Here is a 19,685-nt window from a genome sequence, read left to right on the forward strand (position 1 = left end):
ACGGATAGGCTCGAAAAGAACACTATTCGAATCGATTAAAGTGCACGTATTGATAATAATAAAGACGTACCTAAATATGGTCGTAAAAAGTAAAGAAACTAATGTTAATAAATTATAAAAATAAAATCTCAATCGAGAGCGTTTGTAAATACACAGTAGTGTACGAAAAATTTCAATCTATTTACGAACGAACGGGGTAAAAATTTTTCAAAAAAAAAAAAAAAATTATACGACCGACATCAAAAATGCCGGAAAATACGATGACTCCATCAATATAAATCAAGGCGGTTAATGTTTATTTAAAAATGATTGCGTGACGTATAATCTATTTATTTTTTCAAATGTGGGTATAAGTAAGCAGAGAAAAGCATATAATTCGGTCCGTTACCATCCGCGTCGTCACGCCAAACACCGACTATAGATAATGGGGAAGTAGGAAAAAAAAGAAAACCATTGTAAAAAAGAGTGGATATATACAAATATAGGAATCAGTAATTTAGCGTCTCGTGAGATTTTTCACCGATATCATCAATCTTCCGGTTGAACGGAGGCCGACAAAGAGGCGCATCGCATCGTTCATTTCGAGCGCCACGCGTAAAAATGGCGTCAACAGTTTATTCTTCGATAAGATAAATCGAAAACGAAAAAAAAAGAAATAAGCCACACGAACGATAATTCATCATTTCGCAATTTGGACACGATCTCCGCGTCGCTTTATTGTTATTAATATTACTGTCGTTGTTAAATATGTATTCGATGGGAAATTATTTAAATTTGACCACATTGTAACGAACGGCAATAAAGCGATTCGGGGAAAAATTGGTCGTCGAACGATATAATCAGATGTTTACGGTAGTAATAAAATTTAGTTTTGGCGAAACGAATAGACAAAACGGAAAACTCTAATAAATATATGAGGGTGAAAAACGGAGCGTTTCGGGGGTGAGTGGGGAGTTTGTGAATTATACAAAATTTTCATCGCCAAATCAAAAATTCAATTTTGAAATTATATAAAATTGTAATATTAACTGAAACATTAGTTAGATATATTATCCATGGAAAATCTAATAGTAATGTATCTTCATATATAAAATTGAATGTCCTAAACCACTCAACCGATTACGATGGAACTTTCAGGATTTGTTGTATGCATGTCCGGGTAGATTAATGTGAAACAAAAACGGGAAAAAACCTATTAATAATAATTTTCGTAATTACAATTTTACCGACGCGAAAGAATGAAGCGCCATTGTTTAGTCAAGGAAGTGTGTTTGTTGGTAACCACGTTAACAGGTTGGTTTATGACGACAAGGAGACGTTGATGAGACGTTACTTCAAGGTGTTGAGCTCCAACCATCACTTGAAAGAGTTCAGCTAGTATATAAATCAATGTTTGTCTTTTTGTCTGTCACGTATTCGTTTTTATACCATTCAACCGATTGCGATAAAACTTACAAGAGTCATTTGGGGGCATGGGGGGCGAAGCCTCCAGGCTGCTGGAGGTGACGGAGGCGCGGGGGGCGAAGCCCTCAGGCCGCTGGAGGCGTATATAATATATACGTATTTCATAAATAAATTCATAATATCAACAGCTTACGTATTATATGTATATTAAAATTTTATCAAAACTCAAAACTAACAAAATATAAAAGTCAAATTCTACCAACCGCTATACGCACGGACAATGTTGTATTACTTAACCAAAATGCAATGCGAAACTGAAACGAAATGTAATTGGCCATCGGTTCGACTATAGTATACATATTATACATATTATTGAAATCAAATCCAACACTTTTGCGAATCTAGGACTGTTCATAAACAAAGACGATTTATAAACAAAGTATTCATCAAAATCAAATGGAAAAATATGATGAATAGGCATTTGACGAATTCTTTGATTTGATTTGATGGATGACCATGATGAATCGTTTTTGGAAATTAAAATCTAATACCTTAGAAAAGTATGCAAAATGCAAAATATTCCGGCAAATTTGAAAATCTATCTAAACTTCTATAACGCGCTAGATACGTATGTTCTGCAATAAAACGGAAAAGGTAATATGGGATAAAAAAAGAATGAAATTGTAGGAAATATAATAAAAAGTACAATAAAAAGTTTTTAAGCAATTTTGGTTGAACTAATCAAGCGTGTTATAGTTGGTAGAGGACTTTTAGCAATCACTAGTGCTTAGGATTATGAATTTTCTCTGAATTCCCTGAAAAGTTTCAGTCAGAAATGAAACTTTTCGTAAGAAACACATTTGCTTTTAAAAGTCGTTGAATATGTAAGTTAAAACGTGGTCTGAAAATCATCAAAGTTTGCTTTTATTGAAAATAGATATTATAATTTGTATTAAGTGAATTGTTGCTTAGCACTAATTGTTAAAAAATATTAATACATTTGACTCATTACTCATATTAAGAGGAAATGTTGTCAATCCTTTAGATGACGTAAATACAATCTGCTTTAGGTCATCGACTTAAGAGAGTTTTTAATTAATATTATGTATTCGATGTATTATGAGCATTTATAAGAATTGTAAATAGGTTTTTGAGCTCTTTTTCCTATTATGCTGTACATTAACATTAGAATAATATAATACTATGATTACTAACAAAATTAAATTAAAATTGTAAAATAGAAAATGATCAGTAGATCAGTAGCTATTAAAATAGATATAAGATGTATTGTGAACATAATTTCGTAAAAATAAAAAGCATTTAAAAATCAAATCAATCCTTTGAGTCTCGGAATAACAGAGCATAATAATTCGTATAATAAGAATAGATGATAAGTAATTGCATACAATAAAAATGTATTCAATTAACCAAAGAGGAAATAATTATTTTAACTACACACTAATTAACGATAAGGCATAATTAAACCTCTCAAAAAACGTCTACAAATTGAAAAATTACTATCAAACTTTTGCACTCCAAATTGAGAAAATTAAATTCATCTCTCAGTACGTACATACGTACGTAAAAACTCAATTACTGCATACGCACAGTAATTGTGCAAAATTCAAATTTTAATCGCACATTTGACCCGAGCTTACATTGGGTCATTGGCTATCATCAAATTGTCATGTGTACAACAATTTAATTAAGAGATGACTCAATGCGGCATAGTTAAAGGGAAATAAACTATGTATGCAGCAGCATTTTGATGCAACGTATGTATGTACGTACTATGGGGTAGTTATGGTGTACCTATCACTTTGATATGTTCAGACCAATGTTTCCAAAAACACTTAATTCAAAGTCAATTTTTTTCCAAAGTGCTAAATTCCCTATCCGATGTCTAAAGAATCGATCAGAGTAATCCAATAACAAAGCATCCAGATGTGACTTATACTACCCAAACTTCTTAATGTCTTCCGAAACTAGTATTGTTCATGGGAAGGGAAACGAAATATTAGTCGTAGTCAGCCAGAGAAATGTTATAAAAATAGAAATGCATTTAAGAATAAATAAATTGTGTCAATAATACGCGGTACGTCTCCATAACTACGATACAACGCACTGAATATAATCAGGGTCATCGCATATTCACTAAAGAAATTTAAGTTTTATTTTGTTATAGATTTATTTACAATTTGAGTATATGGTGGTGTTGGGCGTTGGTGGCCAATCCGTTTCTTTTTTCAGTTGGCGGATTATTTTTATCCACTTTTTTGTATTTGTCTGTCCTTGAGAACTCTTAAATTAACGTGTAATGTATAGTTTCAACAAAATATGTACAATATAAAATGAACGATGTTTATATTAATTAAACTTGAAATGTTTTTACATTTATTTAAAAATAATTTTTACATTCCTCTGGTGCCACCCCTGAAATGATATGTAGAATGTGGGTGATCAATAAAGCCCGGATAACCAGGGTGAACGGCACGCTGGTTATCCGGGCTTTAGTGATCACCATGACACTTTTAAAATCTACGATGTTAATTGAATAATATGTTACTTAACTGATAAATTTACTTATAAAAATGTATCCCATGTTGTTTATTGTGTGTTTTTGAATGCATTGTGCAATTTTTAACGATGCACTTGCCCATCTTGCGAGTAATATAAACAAAAAGAGAAGTTTTTATCGGACATATGTACGTCCAGCTCCAAGCATCAAATACGACTAATGCTAAAATTATTTGAAAAGATCTGTGGACATTCCTCACTTGACAGCAATATGACGCCTAAAGCCATTTCTATTATTATAACATTTCTCTGGTTTGTATTGTATGATAATTTCTTTCTGACAATAATATTTTTACAAGTCACCGTAGAGTACTAGTTTAGTTGGTTACGAAACAATTCCATAAACAATAAAAATGTATCCCATGTTGTTTATTGTGTGTTTTTGAATGCATTGTGCAATTTTTAACGATCTTGCGAGTAATATAAAAAAACAGAGAAGTTTTTATCAGACATACGTCGAGCACCAAGCATCAAATACGACTGACGCAAAAATTATTTTAAAAGGTCTGTGGACATTCCTCACTTAACAATATGACACCTAAAGCCACTATTATTATAACTCAAGAGCGGACCAACTTTGCGCCGTTCATTGTTTATTGTTCGCCGTGCTTTGTTCATTTTTATGATGAACCTTTTTTTTATGCTCTCTAGCTTTGTAGTTTGCCCTGTTTCCTGGAAAAAGCACGCTTCCAGTTCTATCTCTAATTATAACATTTGTCTGCTTCCAACCCTTGAGCCCGACCCTTTCTGGGTCAACCCACAAGATTTTGACCAAACTATTAAAAATTTTTGAGTATATGTTGCACAATTTTATCCGCGAACTAGCCAAATTCGATACTTCAGGTACTTTCTGAGGGGCTAGCGTAGTTAATGGTGACACGACAACTCGTTCACAGATTTTCCGTAAACTGAGGATGCGCTCCAGGCATTACGTATACGGCCATCTCTTTCTCACCCCGTCTGTTCACCAAGATCTCGTTTACTATGCCATTACGTATGCAGCCATCTCTTTCACAGACCGTCTGTTCACCGATAACATACGGTATGTGAAAGAGATGGCTGCATACGTAATGTCATGGTAATAGAGATCTTGGTGAACAGACGGGGTGAGAAAGAGATGGCCGTATACGTAATGCCTGGAGCGCATCCTCGGTTTACAGAAAATCTGTGAACGAGTTGTCAGGTAACCGTAGTTAATACGTACATAGTTGTGGAATATCACTGAAGTAATGCGCTCCCTTTGTACCTACAAATATCCATCGGCAATATCTCATCCACTTTATATATGTATGTAGGTAAATCAGCATTTTCAACAGTGTCGGGGGTGTGGTCGTAGATTTGCGACAATGTCACCCGGCGTAACTTACGACGGTCGGGGGCGACGCCCCGAGGCGGAGGAATCCGCCACCAGAGACAGCATCTCAAACAGACTACCTACCCTTGGCTGAACAGACTACCCAAACCAGCCACAGAGATCGCCAACGGACCGAGCATCGATGCAAATTTCAACCCGATTTTCAAAACGAGTTTAACCCTTTGGTTAGGTTTCTAAGCCCGCTTTAAAGGTCACGGAATTTGACCCTTAAAGCCCTCAACACGAGGCCACCACCCCCCCGACGAATACAGTCCAAGAGACCCTTTCGTCGGAGAACGAGACGGTTGTTCATGAATATCGCACAAGAACAACCGCACATCACTGTTCTAATAAAAAAACCACACTGTACATAACCAAGTACAAAATTAACAACAACGCATGAACACATAAAGCGCGCATGCGGTAGGAAACAAAACCTGAGATGTGCCGTGCGAATGCACGCACACCTCAAGTAAACATACATGTACGCATGATTATGCGTGCATAAGCACGCAAGCACACACACACACACACATACACACACACATAAACCACAAATACATACACTCACCTAAAAAGCAAACGCACACTCACACACACACACACATTCACAGAAGGTAGCACTTTGGTTAGGTAGCACTACTTCTTTCAAATGCTTCCCTGTACACCATATACATACATACATAGTCCAGACAAAAATATTGACCCATAGCCTTCATCCCTTTGAGTGCTGACGTCTTTTCTGTCGAAAATTGTAGCTAATTCAAACAAAACCACCAGAGAAATTTTATAATAATAGAAGTGGCTTTAGGCGTCATATTGTTGTCAAGTGACGATTGTCCACAGACAATCCTAAATAATTTTAGCATTAGTCGTATTTGATGCTTGGTGCTCGACGTACATATGTATGTCCGATAAAGACTTCTCTGTTTGTTTATATCACTCATAAGATGGGCAAGGGCATCGTTACAAATTGCACAATGCATTCAAAAACACACAATAAACAAAATGGGATACATTTTTATAAGTAAATTGATCCGATTGTATTCCGTGCGATGTAGCGTATTTTTTTCAGAGATAGTTATTTATTTATTTAAGTTTGGACCGTTGTAGCATTACAGGAATTCCTAATGCGCCACAATGGTCAAAAATATAACAGAAAAGACAAGAAACAAAATAATAAATTAGACATAACAAAAACAAAACATATAAATATATACACAAACAACTAAAAATAATAATTATTATTATTATATATCGTTTATCGTCTTGAATTCATCCTATGTTTACAAGGTTTTTGTATTTCGTAATATTCTTTCTCGATTATGATTTTCAAGTTATGAATTCCATAAGTCCTCACCAGATAGAGTTTCAAAATTTGTCATCCGGACTGACCGAAACCAATCACGACAAGCAAATAATACACCACCACCACGTCGATCTACTCTATCGCGACGGTGCACCCTCCAGGAAGAATCAAAAAGTTCAGCATCAAAAAATGATGAAGTCAACCATGTTTCCGTTAGTGCTACCATATCATCACAAATAGTAGAAACGGCTGAATTAAACGCAGCCAGCTTTGTCCTGAGACCTCGTACATTTTGGTAATAAATTACCAATTTTCGGTCTCCCAGTTTGGCGCGTGACTTTCTTTGAGATAAGAAATGGCAGTTTTGATTGAGCCAACGGAGGTTGAGCCAATGGAGACGAAACGGAAGAGGAAGCAGAAGAAGAAGCCAACACAGTCACAACAGAATCACGACTATCAGGACCATTTGAGCAGGCAGATGTAGGAGAAGAGGCAAACATCGACGTCACTGCGACCGTTTCCATAGAAGATTCACTAATACTTGCAGACGTAGTTTTAATATCAGGCTTCAAACATCTAGCAGCTCCCGTACAAACATCAGCAAATGAAACACTTGGGCGCAGCTCTAATGATGAAACAACGTCAGTGGCAGACATAGAAGTACTATTAGTATTAGATTTTATATTCTTAATGCTCATTCCCCAATCTTTAAATCTACCAAAATGAACACCAGCAGGCCAAGAACCAGCAGAAAATAACAGGCCAGCGACAGAAGCAGGAACAGATACCTTAAAGGATGTATAAGATCCTCGTGCATTAAGAGGGGAAACCACAATGCCATCCTTTAATCCACAGATGGCACTAACGTGAGTCAAAACCTCGTCACACGAAGTGTCCAATGAGAGCTTCCATATATGTATATTGACATTCCTTTTGACGGAAACAATAATTCCAGAAGCTGCTGTTCCCACCTCAAATTTACGTCTAAGTGGAGGTTGTTCAGCCGAAGGTCGGTCAGGTAATGCGGGTTGTCCAGGTTTTTCATGATTAATTCGCAGACCAGATTTACGTCTATTTCTTTTCTTTTTGCCCATCTTCACGGCTGCATCAGCAACGAGAGAAACAGAAGGAGGAGGCACAATACTTCTAATAAGTACAGGAGAATTCAAGCCTCGTATTAACTGCTCTAAGGATGAAAATCTTTTCTCAATACGATCAATTGCATTGACACATAGTTCACGCCACATGTTACAACAATCGCCCATTGTAAAAATTCAAATAAAAAAATAACAAATGACAATTTTTTCTTATTCTTTCTTCTTTTGTTATTTTTTACCGTACTAAGTATATAATAATTTATCGATATATATTTTCAGAAATCAGTTTATAGAGACGTACCGCGTAATATTGACAAAAATTATTTATTCTATTATTATAACATTTCTCTGACTACAACCGACGATTTCGAGTTTTGTAAAGGTGTGTTTAGACTCTCTGATATATCTTGCAACAATATAAAATAAACAAAAAAAGTCCAACATCCCTTTGAGTGCCGACGTCTTTTCTGTTGAAAGCCACCACGCTGAAAATTTCGCCAACATTTCCAACTAGAATTATTTTGAAATCCCATAGAAAGCAGTTATAAAAATTGTAGCTAATCCAAGCAAACCATAGATAACTACCGCCGAGGATTTCGAGTTTTGTAAAGGTGTGTTTAGACTCTCTAATATATCTTGCAACAATATAAAATAAACAAAACAAGTCTATTAATGAATGTATTTTACCAAAACTATGTAGTTCCATCTTGTTCATTGTTGTTAAAATGTACATAATGCTCACAATCTAAAGGGGATGCGATAATTGGTGCAAGTCCAAAAGGTTCAACGACAAAATGTACCCGAAAATTAGTGCACTGACAAAATGTACCCGCGACAAAATGTCCACGGAAATAATGTTCAAGCGACAAAATGTTCAAAAATCCTAAGTTTTCCTATTTTAATGGAAAAAGTAACTTTTTATTGTATATTTATCGATGTATATGGTACTTTTTATCGTATAGATCGCGGATGTTATTAAATTAGTATAAATTACAGGTGTTCTCAACCGCACCAACATATTCTTATTTAAATTGAACAATTACATTTTAAGCGAATGTCATTGTGACTCATTGAATATCATTTTAAGATGTCATTGAATTAGTTTAAATGTTAGGGGTTCTTAGCCGTATCTAATATTTACTTATTAAAATTGAAAAAAAAAAAAACTTTCTAAGCGTATGAACTGCAGATTACATTGAATTAGTTTATATGGCAGGGCTTCTCAACCGTCTCCAAAATTTTCTTTATTTCAAATGAATAATTTACTTTTTATCGTATACATCGCGGGCATTATTAAATTAGTATAAATGACAGGGGTTCTCAACCGTATCGAATATTTACTTATTTAAATTTAAAAAAAAAACTTTCTAAGCGTATGTCATTGAATTAGTTTAAAACCCTCACAGAGGTGCGAAAAGACACCTCTGTGAGGGACAGTACATATAAGTTAATTATAAATTATTATTATTTTTCAATTTAACCCTTTGACTGCTACAACAACGATAAATCGTTGTTTTGAAATCGGCGAAGATTGCTACGACGATCGTTGTTGACGTCATTAATTGTCGTATTTCAATACTTTCTTTGAGCCACCAGCGCATCAGTGGCACGAAACATTTTTTTTATATACGTATTTATATTTATTTTTCAACCAAGCTTTATAAATATTTATCAATTTTTTAAATAAAAGCTCTTCAATTTCGGGTTCATCATCAAAGTAAATTTCGGGTTCGTTGTCAATGTCATATAAGGAGTTATTACTTGGGAATTGATTATTGTCGATAAATTCATTTTCAGAATCAGTAGAGCTGCTGATTTGTCGAGTTCCTCGGCGAGGAGCTATTATTTCGCTTTCATCACTTTCACTGTCCGATATCATTTTGCAGAGTTAAAATAAATGGCAAAAAACAATAGAAATCCGCTTTCAATTATATAGGTCACGAGACGTCACGAATTCATGCAATCAATCAAATGCAACTGAAATGCATACAAAATGTTTATGATACATGTTGAAAAATTATTTGATTATTAGAAACTTCGCATCCTTGTGTGTCTCGCTCACACGTACACAATTAAAACCAAGAAAGAAAGAGAGAAAGACCGCTACCTGTTTCGAATATATCGCATGTTGTAAGGATACATCGATATCTAAAAATAGATTATTGAAAAGAATAAAGCGTCGGAAAAAAATCGTCAAAACTTATTTAGTGTATATGTGTAGGTATCTCTTTCGCACGCACGCATGTAAAAGCAAGACAGAAAGAGAGAGCACGAGTCCACGACTGCTTCTTAAAAACGTATATAAAGTATTATAAAAATTACGAGTGTTCGGCGAAGTAAGTATGTAAAAAAAAATATTATATTTATTTTTTTTCAAAATAATTACAAATGTTAGCATTTTTCGCTTGGACATTGAAAAACCTCGTAGCAGCCAAAGGGTTAAATAAGTAAATATTGGAGACGGCTAAGAACCCCTAACATTTAAACTAATTCAATGACATCTTAAAATGATGTTCAATGAGTCACAATGACATTCGCTTAAAATGTAATTGTTCAATTTAAATAAGAATATGTTGGTGCGGTTGAGAACACCTGTAATTTATACTAATTTAATAACATCCGCGATCTATACGATAAATAGTACCATATACATCGATAAATATAATACAATAAAAAGTTACTTTTCCCATTAAAATAGGAAAATTTAGGATTTTTGAACATTTTGTCGCTTGAACATTATTTCCGTGGACATTTTGTCGCGTGAACATTTTGTCGCGGGTACATTTTGTCAGTGCACTAATTTTCGAGTACATTTTGTCGTTGAACCTTATGGACTTGCACCAATTGTCGTGTAACCCAATCTAAATGCCAAGCCACAATCTAAAATACTCAGAAGTTAGGGTTTTTTATCGGGAAATTCTGCTATGGTTATTAATTTAGAAATTCCGGTGTAAACCAGTCTTAATAAGCGTTGACAAATGAATGACACGGATTACACAACCCATGTTCAATGCATTTTTTTTTTCAATGTTACCTGGAAAGGCTTAGCGGGTAGTATTCTTGTTTACTTTGTACATTCTCAAAATAAAACGCCTATTGACGTTTTTCAGGCCTATGGACCTGTTGGCAAAACGCCGATCGGCGTCGGTCAGCATTCAAAGGGTTAAGGGAGAAACAAATAAAGTGAGGAAAGTCAAGCTGTGAGGGACGGATCCTCACGCCGTAGGGGGTCAACCGAATGTGCAGAGAAGGACTTTTCCCGCATCTATGACGTCATCTACGATGCGTTCGGCAGTTTTGGATACATCGAATATCGGCAGCCAAAGGGTTCATGGATTCGGATGATAGAATCGAAGGGTTGAGCCACCCTGCGAGGCGTAAGACACAGCAACCCTTTGTGTCGGGGCCGGTCGAGCGAGCCGCATTAGCATCAGACACCAATAAAATCGAACGCAACGTCTCCGAGTTTACATATATTATACTTTATATAGGTATATATGTATGTATCTGTGGGGTGGGGTGAATAGGACCCCTCCTCGTGCCCAAACCGTGCCGAATTAATACGACAAATTTACAGGCAATTTGACAACAGAAAGCTCTACACGCTCCACGGCGTCTCTCGCCCCACTGTTCATCGATTGATGTATCGTTGCAACGAATTTTCCGAGGAGTGTTCTAAGAGACTGACTTTAAATAATTTGTGTGCTTGGGGTTGGGGGGTCGGTTCGATGAATAGTTCGGCGAGTGTTGAAATCGTAAAATTGCGGGCGTTGAAGGGTTAACTGGATAAGTACATAAGATCGACGCTTCGTGCTGTGTCGCATTGTGTCGCTTCACTTGGTTGATTTTTATATGCTGAATATCGAGGATTACGAACATTCTGAAATGTGCATAGTTCAACGAACGAATCTTCAATAGTCTGTCAATACTATTCGAACAATCTACCGAATACTTAATAACTGTTTTACGTCGTTTGGTTTAATTTTAGCGTTCAACTACTATATGTATGTATATAAAGAGGAATGTTTGTAAACGTCCATTATGCAACTTAGATGCAACTTGGAAGAGATTAGATATCAAAGGGTTCCCTGATAAACTTAAAATTTAGCCCACCCACCCACCAAATTATTGTATCCAAGTTGACTATTTTCGCCGACGATATTAAACTTTACGTCCTGCCAGCACAGAAGGGAAAAACTCTCTACAAAGCGATTTGGACAAAATTTACACGTGGTCAAAAACTTGGCTTTTAACTTTAAATATTAAGAAATGCTCTGTACTACACCTAGGCAAAAAAAGCCCAAATCTTTCCTACAAAATAAACAACCATTTCATCAATTGCGTCCAACATCAATTAGACCTACATACATAGGGATCATCAACACTTGCGACCTAAAATGGTCCTCTCTTATTAACCATATTGTGAACAAATGTTACTCATTTTTGTATGTAATACAACGTGTATTCAATTTTCTGAACTTAATATACAAAACTTTTATCAGACCTAAACTAGAATACGCTTTTAGCATATGGAATCCTCATTTAAAAAAATATATTACATGTACCGAAAGGGTACAAAGGAGAATTACAAAGATCACTTCCGAACTTAATTCACTTTCTTATAACGAAAGATTGAAAAGAATGAATCTCACTACACTGGAGACGAGAAGAATAAGAGGCGACTTAATCGAAGTCTTTAAAATACTAAATAATCATTATAAATGTCATATGTCCAATCTTATTACATTCAACGAAAACACTCACCTTAGAGGTCACTCGCATAAGACTTAAGAAAGAAAAATCTAATAAATTGATAAAAGATTCTTTCTTTTCAAACAGAGTGTGGTTTCAGTTTGGAATAGTCTTCCCAATGATATAGTAATTTCTGACAACTTTAATATTTTTAAGAATAAGCTTGATGTATTCTGTTGAATGATAAACAATATCTTATTTCTGTTTCTTGTTTACTTTTTTTTCCTCTTATTTTTATTTTTATTTTAATATTGTCATTTTGAATGTATTTTACTATTTTCTCTTTTAATTTACTTTTTACTTTTAATGCATAAATCAAACCCCTTGGGTCTATCAGCTTTGCCGCCTCCCCCAAGTATGTTAAATTAAAAAAATAATATCGCGGAAAAGATCGCGGATTTTTTCAGCACTGCAAAGGAAGTCGAACAAATTTAACAAATAGCACTTCACATATAAACTTCTCCAGAATATACATATGTATGTAAATATGTAGTTGAACACCCACACCCGCACACGTGTATACATACATATAACGACATATAAAATACAACTCGTGCGAAAAGTCATAAGTCATAACGTAAGGCAAACGAGCACACGCAATCGATTAGCATTTATTAATACTGGCTTCTTTATGGCCCGCCCGATTCCGCGGCAAATGAAACCACCCTCCACCCTACACCCTTCTAGCCCTCATTAAAATTAAAGTTGTCGACACGAACTGCGGGAGCGTGTACTCAGAGAATTTTAGCATAATTATGATTTACAATTAGTGGATTGCCATAGTAATGTCATTCGATATTTCGTGCGTGTCGCGCGCGCGTAAATTTGATCGTGTCAGCTCGGAATCGAAACGGCAACCCTTCGTGTCGTAATAATTAATTTAACGACAGAGCCGCGAAAATCGCCGTGTTAACCCCTCCACGGCCCCAAAACGTAATATAATGATTATTAAATCTTTTTTTCAAAACGAAAATTGGTGTAAAAACGAAAAACGGCGGTGTGAATTTGTTCGGGCGTAACTAAAAACTGAAACACTGCACGTCACGAGCTTGTTTGTACGGCTCTCATACGCAGCGCATTTTTGATTGACGAACCATATACATATGGAGCGTGAACATTCAACTCCAATTTGAAAAAAAATTAAATGTACATATAATATATTTTTATTCCTATGTATGTAAAAACTTTTTTAAATGATCATATAAATGAGTGCATATATGTATGTATATAGTCGATCCCATATAGCGTGAGACTGTCGCCTTTGTGCAAAATTTTTTTTTTAATTATTTCTTATTTAACTATATAATATTACCCGGCTTTGCTCAATATTTGTAATATAAACAGCTTAAACATGGCGAATCTAATAGTAAATATTCATTTGTTTTTTTATTAAATTTATTAGAATCGAAAAAAAAATCGACTCAGAAATCATAGAAATTTTGACTTGTTTACGAAATTCCCAACTAACAATAATAACATACAAAGTCTCTTTCCAAATTATATATTAGATTACAATTCAATACGAGGTCTTTAATAATATTATTGTAAGTTTTGCTGTCCATAACATGACGTTGACAATTACTTATAAATTTCCATTAATATAAAATACTAGTGTTGTACCCGATGACATATCATCGCATGGGTATTGGCATATTAAAGTATTAAATAAAAAAAAAAAAATAAAAAGAAATGTGTCATCGGTCATGAGTTCGATCCCCCACGCGGTTCAATTTTTTTTCAAATACCTTTTAAATATATTTATATTTAATTGTTTAATATGAAAAAAATGGTAAAAACTACCTATGTACCTACTAATATATAAACAACATACACCGATAGAAAAAATAATTAATTAATTAAATAAATTTTCAATAGATGGCAGTATATTATTTCTAATTTATTTCGGTCTATTTTCCTAGCAGAAACATTCGCATCGAACAGTACATATACATATATAGAACTTTTTTTCTTTTGTTATTATTCGTATAACATTGTACGTCATTTTGTTGGAAGATTACGTACACAATCGAATCGAAACGACTATTATAGTACGTCGAGCGTTATCTCAGACAGACAGACACATAGACGGAATAGCGAAATTATATACATATACATATATGATACAAATATTCCATACATAAATTAATAATATCAACGACATAGGTATTCTATATTAAAATTTTATTAATGTAAATATTTCAAAAGACGAAATCAAAATTAACAAAAAAAAAAAGTCAAATTATACGCACGAAAAATGTTGCATTTTTTGACCAAAATGCAATGCGAAACTGAAACGAAATGTAATTGGCCGTCGTGGGTCGAGTGGGGGATGAATGCGACAGCATGTACATTTTACATAAGTTTCAACCTGGATCGATTCAACTATAATGTGTACACGAAACCAATAAAATAGCGTAACGAATTTGTCAAATATCGTTCCTCTTCTAGATTTGATTTAAACATGAGAAAAAAAGAAACACTGCGTTTTATATCTTAAACATTGGGTATTAATGAATCACTCCCGTTCCAAAAATTAACCCTATACACTTGTTAGTACTTCAATATTAAAATGTGTTATTAAATAAAATAAATAAAATGCTATTTAAATTCGAAACCGCTCTATTTTTAACGACTTCGACTTAAACTCCAACTCTACAGCCCGTCTATTGATCTTCTGCGGAAGTTTCTCTTTTATCGTGCGAGTATAAATTTCTTTTTGTCGAACTCGAAAGCGTTGCGTAGCGTATTTTTCCGTGTAGATAAATCAAAACGCGCTTCTAATTGCACGATACACACGAAATTACACGGTCCAGTAAGTGATGCGAGTGTAAATCGTTGACGATAGCGTGCAATTACGTACATAAATTGATGATTTTTCTCGAAACTAATTTTTCATCCGCGTCCGATCTTCAATTATCCAAATTTTAGTGGGCTTTTAATTGATATAAATTCGATGTAAAGTAAAAAAGAAGTAGTAACGGGCGGTAATTAATATATTTAAAATTGCATTTGCGCAATGCTCAGTACCTATTAATTTATGGTCTCATAGTTAGGTATGAATTATTGCACGCAAAGTCAATTCCACGTTTTATAATATGTATGTTCAAGTCAGTTTTCATAGTACATACGTAATGGCTTTAAGTGCCAGGTTATGCCCGGGAATAAAGACACTTATAAATTTCTGTTTTTTTTTTATTATTTTTCTCGCTTTTAAATTACAAAATGCTTAAATCAGAAATGCGATCTTGACTACTTACAGATCTCAAATAATTTTTATTGATTATTCTTAATTTACTGAAACTTCTTTCAGCCGTGGCTATTGTCGCTGGCATTGTCAGATATAGTATTATACAAGCCTATAGCTTGTATAATACTTGAATAAGATTCCTGTAAATCATATGATAAATAGTTCTGAGATCTATGTATATTTCCAATTTTTGCTATATTTTCAATAAACATCGTATTTAAATAAGCTTTTAAACCCACATATAAAGTAGGTATAATTTTCTGAAATCACTATCGTCGGTGTCGTCTTCTCTTTTAATTTAAAAAATGCTCAGTTAAAAAACGGTGCTTTTAAGTCTAAGATTTTAAATGAAACCTTTATTAAATGTATTTTTCGTCTTAAGAAAGTTTTGCTTCACGCTCTGAGCGTCCTTCAGATTTTTGCGCTTTTGGCAAATGCAAATGGCCTTGGTACTGTTCTGATTACGTTATATTGATAGATAAAACTTTTGTTTATTTTATTTAAGGCAATTTTTGTCGGCTTTTTTTTCAAAATCGTATTGAAATGTCGACTTAATTATATAATAATTAAAAGATAAATCGTAATTTATAATTAAATAATAATTATATCTTAAATAATAATTAAAGAGCGGACCCAGAGCGCGCTGTCCATTGTTCACATGTTGTAAATGCATTGTTAAAGGTTTGCCGAACCTTTTTTACAAAGCATTTACAATAATGGAACAATAGACGGCACGCTTCCGGTCCTACCTCTAATAATAATATATGATTCAATAATATTAATATTTAATAATAAATTATTATTAGGTAATTGTTGCTCGTGGAACGATGGTTTTCCATCACTAATCGCTTAACATCGCGTTCAAAAAGGTTTCAACGTATAAACGAGCCGTATACAACAACCAATAAGGTCTCGCGAATCATCGACCAATGATCTTTCTGCACGGAGAGTACCTGATGGTTATAAATATTCGCAGTTTTGGTTCGTACTTCAATAACCTTTGAAGGACGCAGCGCCGAGATTGAACGAGTGTCCCGAAACGGGGTCGAGTAAGACCCCAGTATTTTTTAATAAAAATACAGGTTTTTTCAATACAAATGGGTTAAATATATATCCTATTAATTATTTTAGGCATCAGCATAAAAAGTTTTAGTCCTATAGCATGTTTTTGACTATTTTTGCATTAAAAAATAACAAGCATCAACATGCAAACGCACATAGGTAAGGCCAACAGGCGACTGCTTGACTCAATAACCAGATGCCAAAAGCGACGAAAACAATAGCTTACGAAAGTATAGCTGTCTCTTTCTCTCGCATTGATTCATCGATCAACAAGAATATGCAAGCGAACAGTTAAAAACATGACTTATCGCTACCGCCTTTAAATCATACTTTGGAACGTAGAAATGTATAAATGTATTTTTTTACGATGTACCCCTTTTCTCAATCATATCTATAAAATTTAATTTCTTGTAGTTCATTTTAAGAATACAAGAAATATGGGGTGTATAGCTTCGAAAACCACATAGTTATTACGAAAAACGTAAAAATTGGGGCACTTGCAAACCCCAATTCGGTGAGGGAGGGTTAAGAACTGGCAGGCCAACGCATCAAGAACAATAAAATACCTCTACCACTACTAGTTACGTCTATCACTCTGATCTCTGAACCCTCTCTACACGTCCATGCTACATTATTATTATTTAATAAATTCATAATTAATTAAATAAATAATAATTGATAAAAATATTTTTAAACTATACAATACTTGCTATCTACTACCTACTCACCACTTACAAGTTTATCGCTGCGATAAATTGCCCAACTGATCGCTTTGGGTCCAATTATACTGTTGCCCTGTTCTATACTATACATAATTCACCTCAGTGAAAATTTAATTCAGATATAATTTCACCTGGAAATTTGACGACTTGATTGAACACTTTGAGTTAGAAACAAAGCGGAAATCCGTTGAAAGGTATCGCTCAACTTTTTCGTATAAAAAGTAATTATTCAGTGACAGAAACGGTCTGCGAAGTTTCAGAAATTTCAGTTTAAATGTTTCAGAAAGGAATTATTGTAAGATAATAATAGTAGAAACGTCCAAATGAAACTTTTGCTAACGTAAAATGATTTCCAACAACTTTCAATGGTGGCAAAAAAATAAATAAAAAACCAAACAAAAAATATAATAGTAAATAAATCCAACCTTTATCCTTCTGTTGCCATGCTAGGGCAGAACATAGAAGTGCTAAAGTTTTCCCTGATCCAGTAGGACTTTCCAGCAAGCAGTTTTGGCCTTTGGTAATGCCCTTAATGACCTATTTATATAATTAATAAAATCAATATTTTGGGGCAATATTTTTAATACACAATTTTAATATATATTCAACTATACCTTATCCATCAAAGCTATTTGAGGACCATAAGGTTTGACAGGAAATTCGACTTTAACACCGCTGATGATTCTAACATCGGCACTGGTAGTCACCGGAGGCAGGGCTGGTTTATCTTCAATTTTAACAGCTTCAATTTTAATCTCCGGCACTTCGTCATTGTCTGATTCACTATCAATGTATATGGCTTTTTTCTTAGGATCAGGTGCCAGCCAAGTGAAGATGGACTTTTTTGTTCCAGTCTGTGGATCTGCTTTTTGTTTGGCCGGAGACATTTTCTCCGGTGAAGAAGCATCTGATATTATCTCGATAGAGTTATCAAGCTCGGATTCTTCGGCGGCTTCAACCAGTTGATCGTCTTGGAAATCCCAACATTCGTCCATTATTGAGCATGTGGAACTGTTAAAGAGAGATAAATAGAGTGATGATACATTTGGTTTGCAGGATTAAAGATTTACAATATAGTTAGTGAATGATGTTTGGAAGATAAAGACATCAGGTGCGGATAAACGATGGGAATTGGGGGACGTTAAATCAATTACTGGTGTTGGGAGAAAAAGAAGGAACAAATTCGCCGTGCAATTTTCACCCTTATGACACACTGCTATAAAGTGTATAATGCTATACAGACAAATTTGAAATGAAAAAAGGCACCGTATAGAACAAATGGCAATAAAAAAGCTTTTTAGCGCCATATATTTCAATTGCACTTTATGAGGGTTTGCAGTTTGATAATTGTGCAAAATAATGAACTTCAAAATAGTGTCAATTGATTACAGCAAATACACATTTTTTATAGTTCAAATTTTTATACAATGAAAATATAAATACACCTGCATATACACATGAACTGATACAAATATGTTTTTAATTCAGATTAGATATAAGTAAGTCATTTTAGAATATAGTATCATCTTACGTATATACTTGAATGGTAAATTAATCAAATGCATACCATTTGGATTCAAAGTTCACTTTTACAATACTGTTTACATAGTGATACATATACAAAAACTCGGTTGTTTTAAAATAAGTATAGTTCGTTTGTTTTGGGTTCTGATTTTAAATGTAGCTTATATGTTGTATAAAACATGAAACTTGTGTATAATAAGGTTAAAATTACGGGGAATTCATGATAATATGGGTAATATTTACCTATTTGAGCTGTATATTCTAACCTCTTCGCGACAATGATAACTGACAGCTGTCAACGGTTGCCGCCGAAACGCCGCTTAGAACAGCCTGTACGCCAGTACTATGTAATTCGAAATAAATATATTTTTCGGCCAAATTAAAATAAAGCGACACAAACTCGTCATTTAATACGTTAAATAGTATTAAGCTGTCCAATAATGAAACCAAAAATGCTATAACGTGTTTGTGAAATTGATTTTATACATATATGTTGTTGATGAATAACATGTTTTGACTTGTTCTCAGTTCATTTTCGTTAATTAAATTGAGTTTAAAACATTGATGTATAACACACTAGATCCGCCCTCACGCTTTATACTGGTCTCCCTTTTGGCGCATGCAAAATACATGGCGC

General features: G+C 34.2%; 1 protein-coding gene across 1 annotated transcript in view; it reads right to left on the reverse strand.

The window, feature by feature from the left end:
* The window catches only part of LOC143918421 (Fanconi anemia group J protein homolog), a 97,174-nt gene extending 77,795 nt beyond the window's left edge, over window positions 1-19,379 (reverse strand). Inside the window, exons 1-3 of the mRNA XM_077440345.1 lie at window positions 19,292-19,379; window positions 18,139-18,535; window positions 17,950-18,061 (exon numbers count right to left, since the gene is read on the reverse strand). Of these exons, the coding sequence (XP_077296471.1) occupies window positions 17,950-18,061; window positions 18,139-18,519 (493 nt within the window). The 5' untranslated portion in view covers window positions 18,520-18,535; window positions 19,292-19,379. The remainder of the gene's footprint in view (window positions 1-17,949; window positions 18,062-18,138; window positions 18,536-19,291) is intronic.
* Window positions 19,380-19,685: the final 306 nt, after the last annotated feature.

Source organism: Arctopsyche grandis, chromosome 10 (genome assembly GCF_051622035.1).
Source record: "Arctopsyche grandis isolate Sample6627 chromosome 10, ASM5162203v2, whole genome shotgun sequence".
NCBI classification, from domain to species: Eukaryota; Metazoa; Arthropoda; class Insecta; order Trichoptera; family Hydropsychidae; genus Arctopsyche; species Arctopsyche grandis.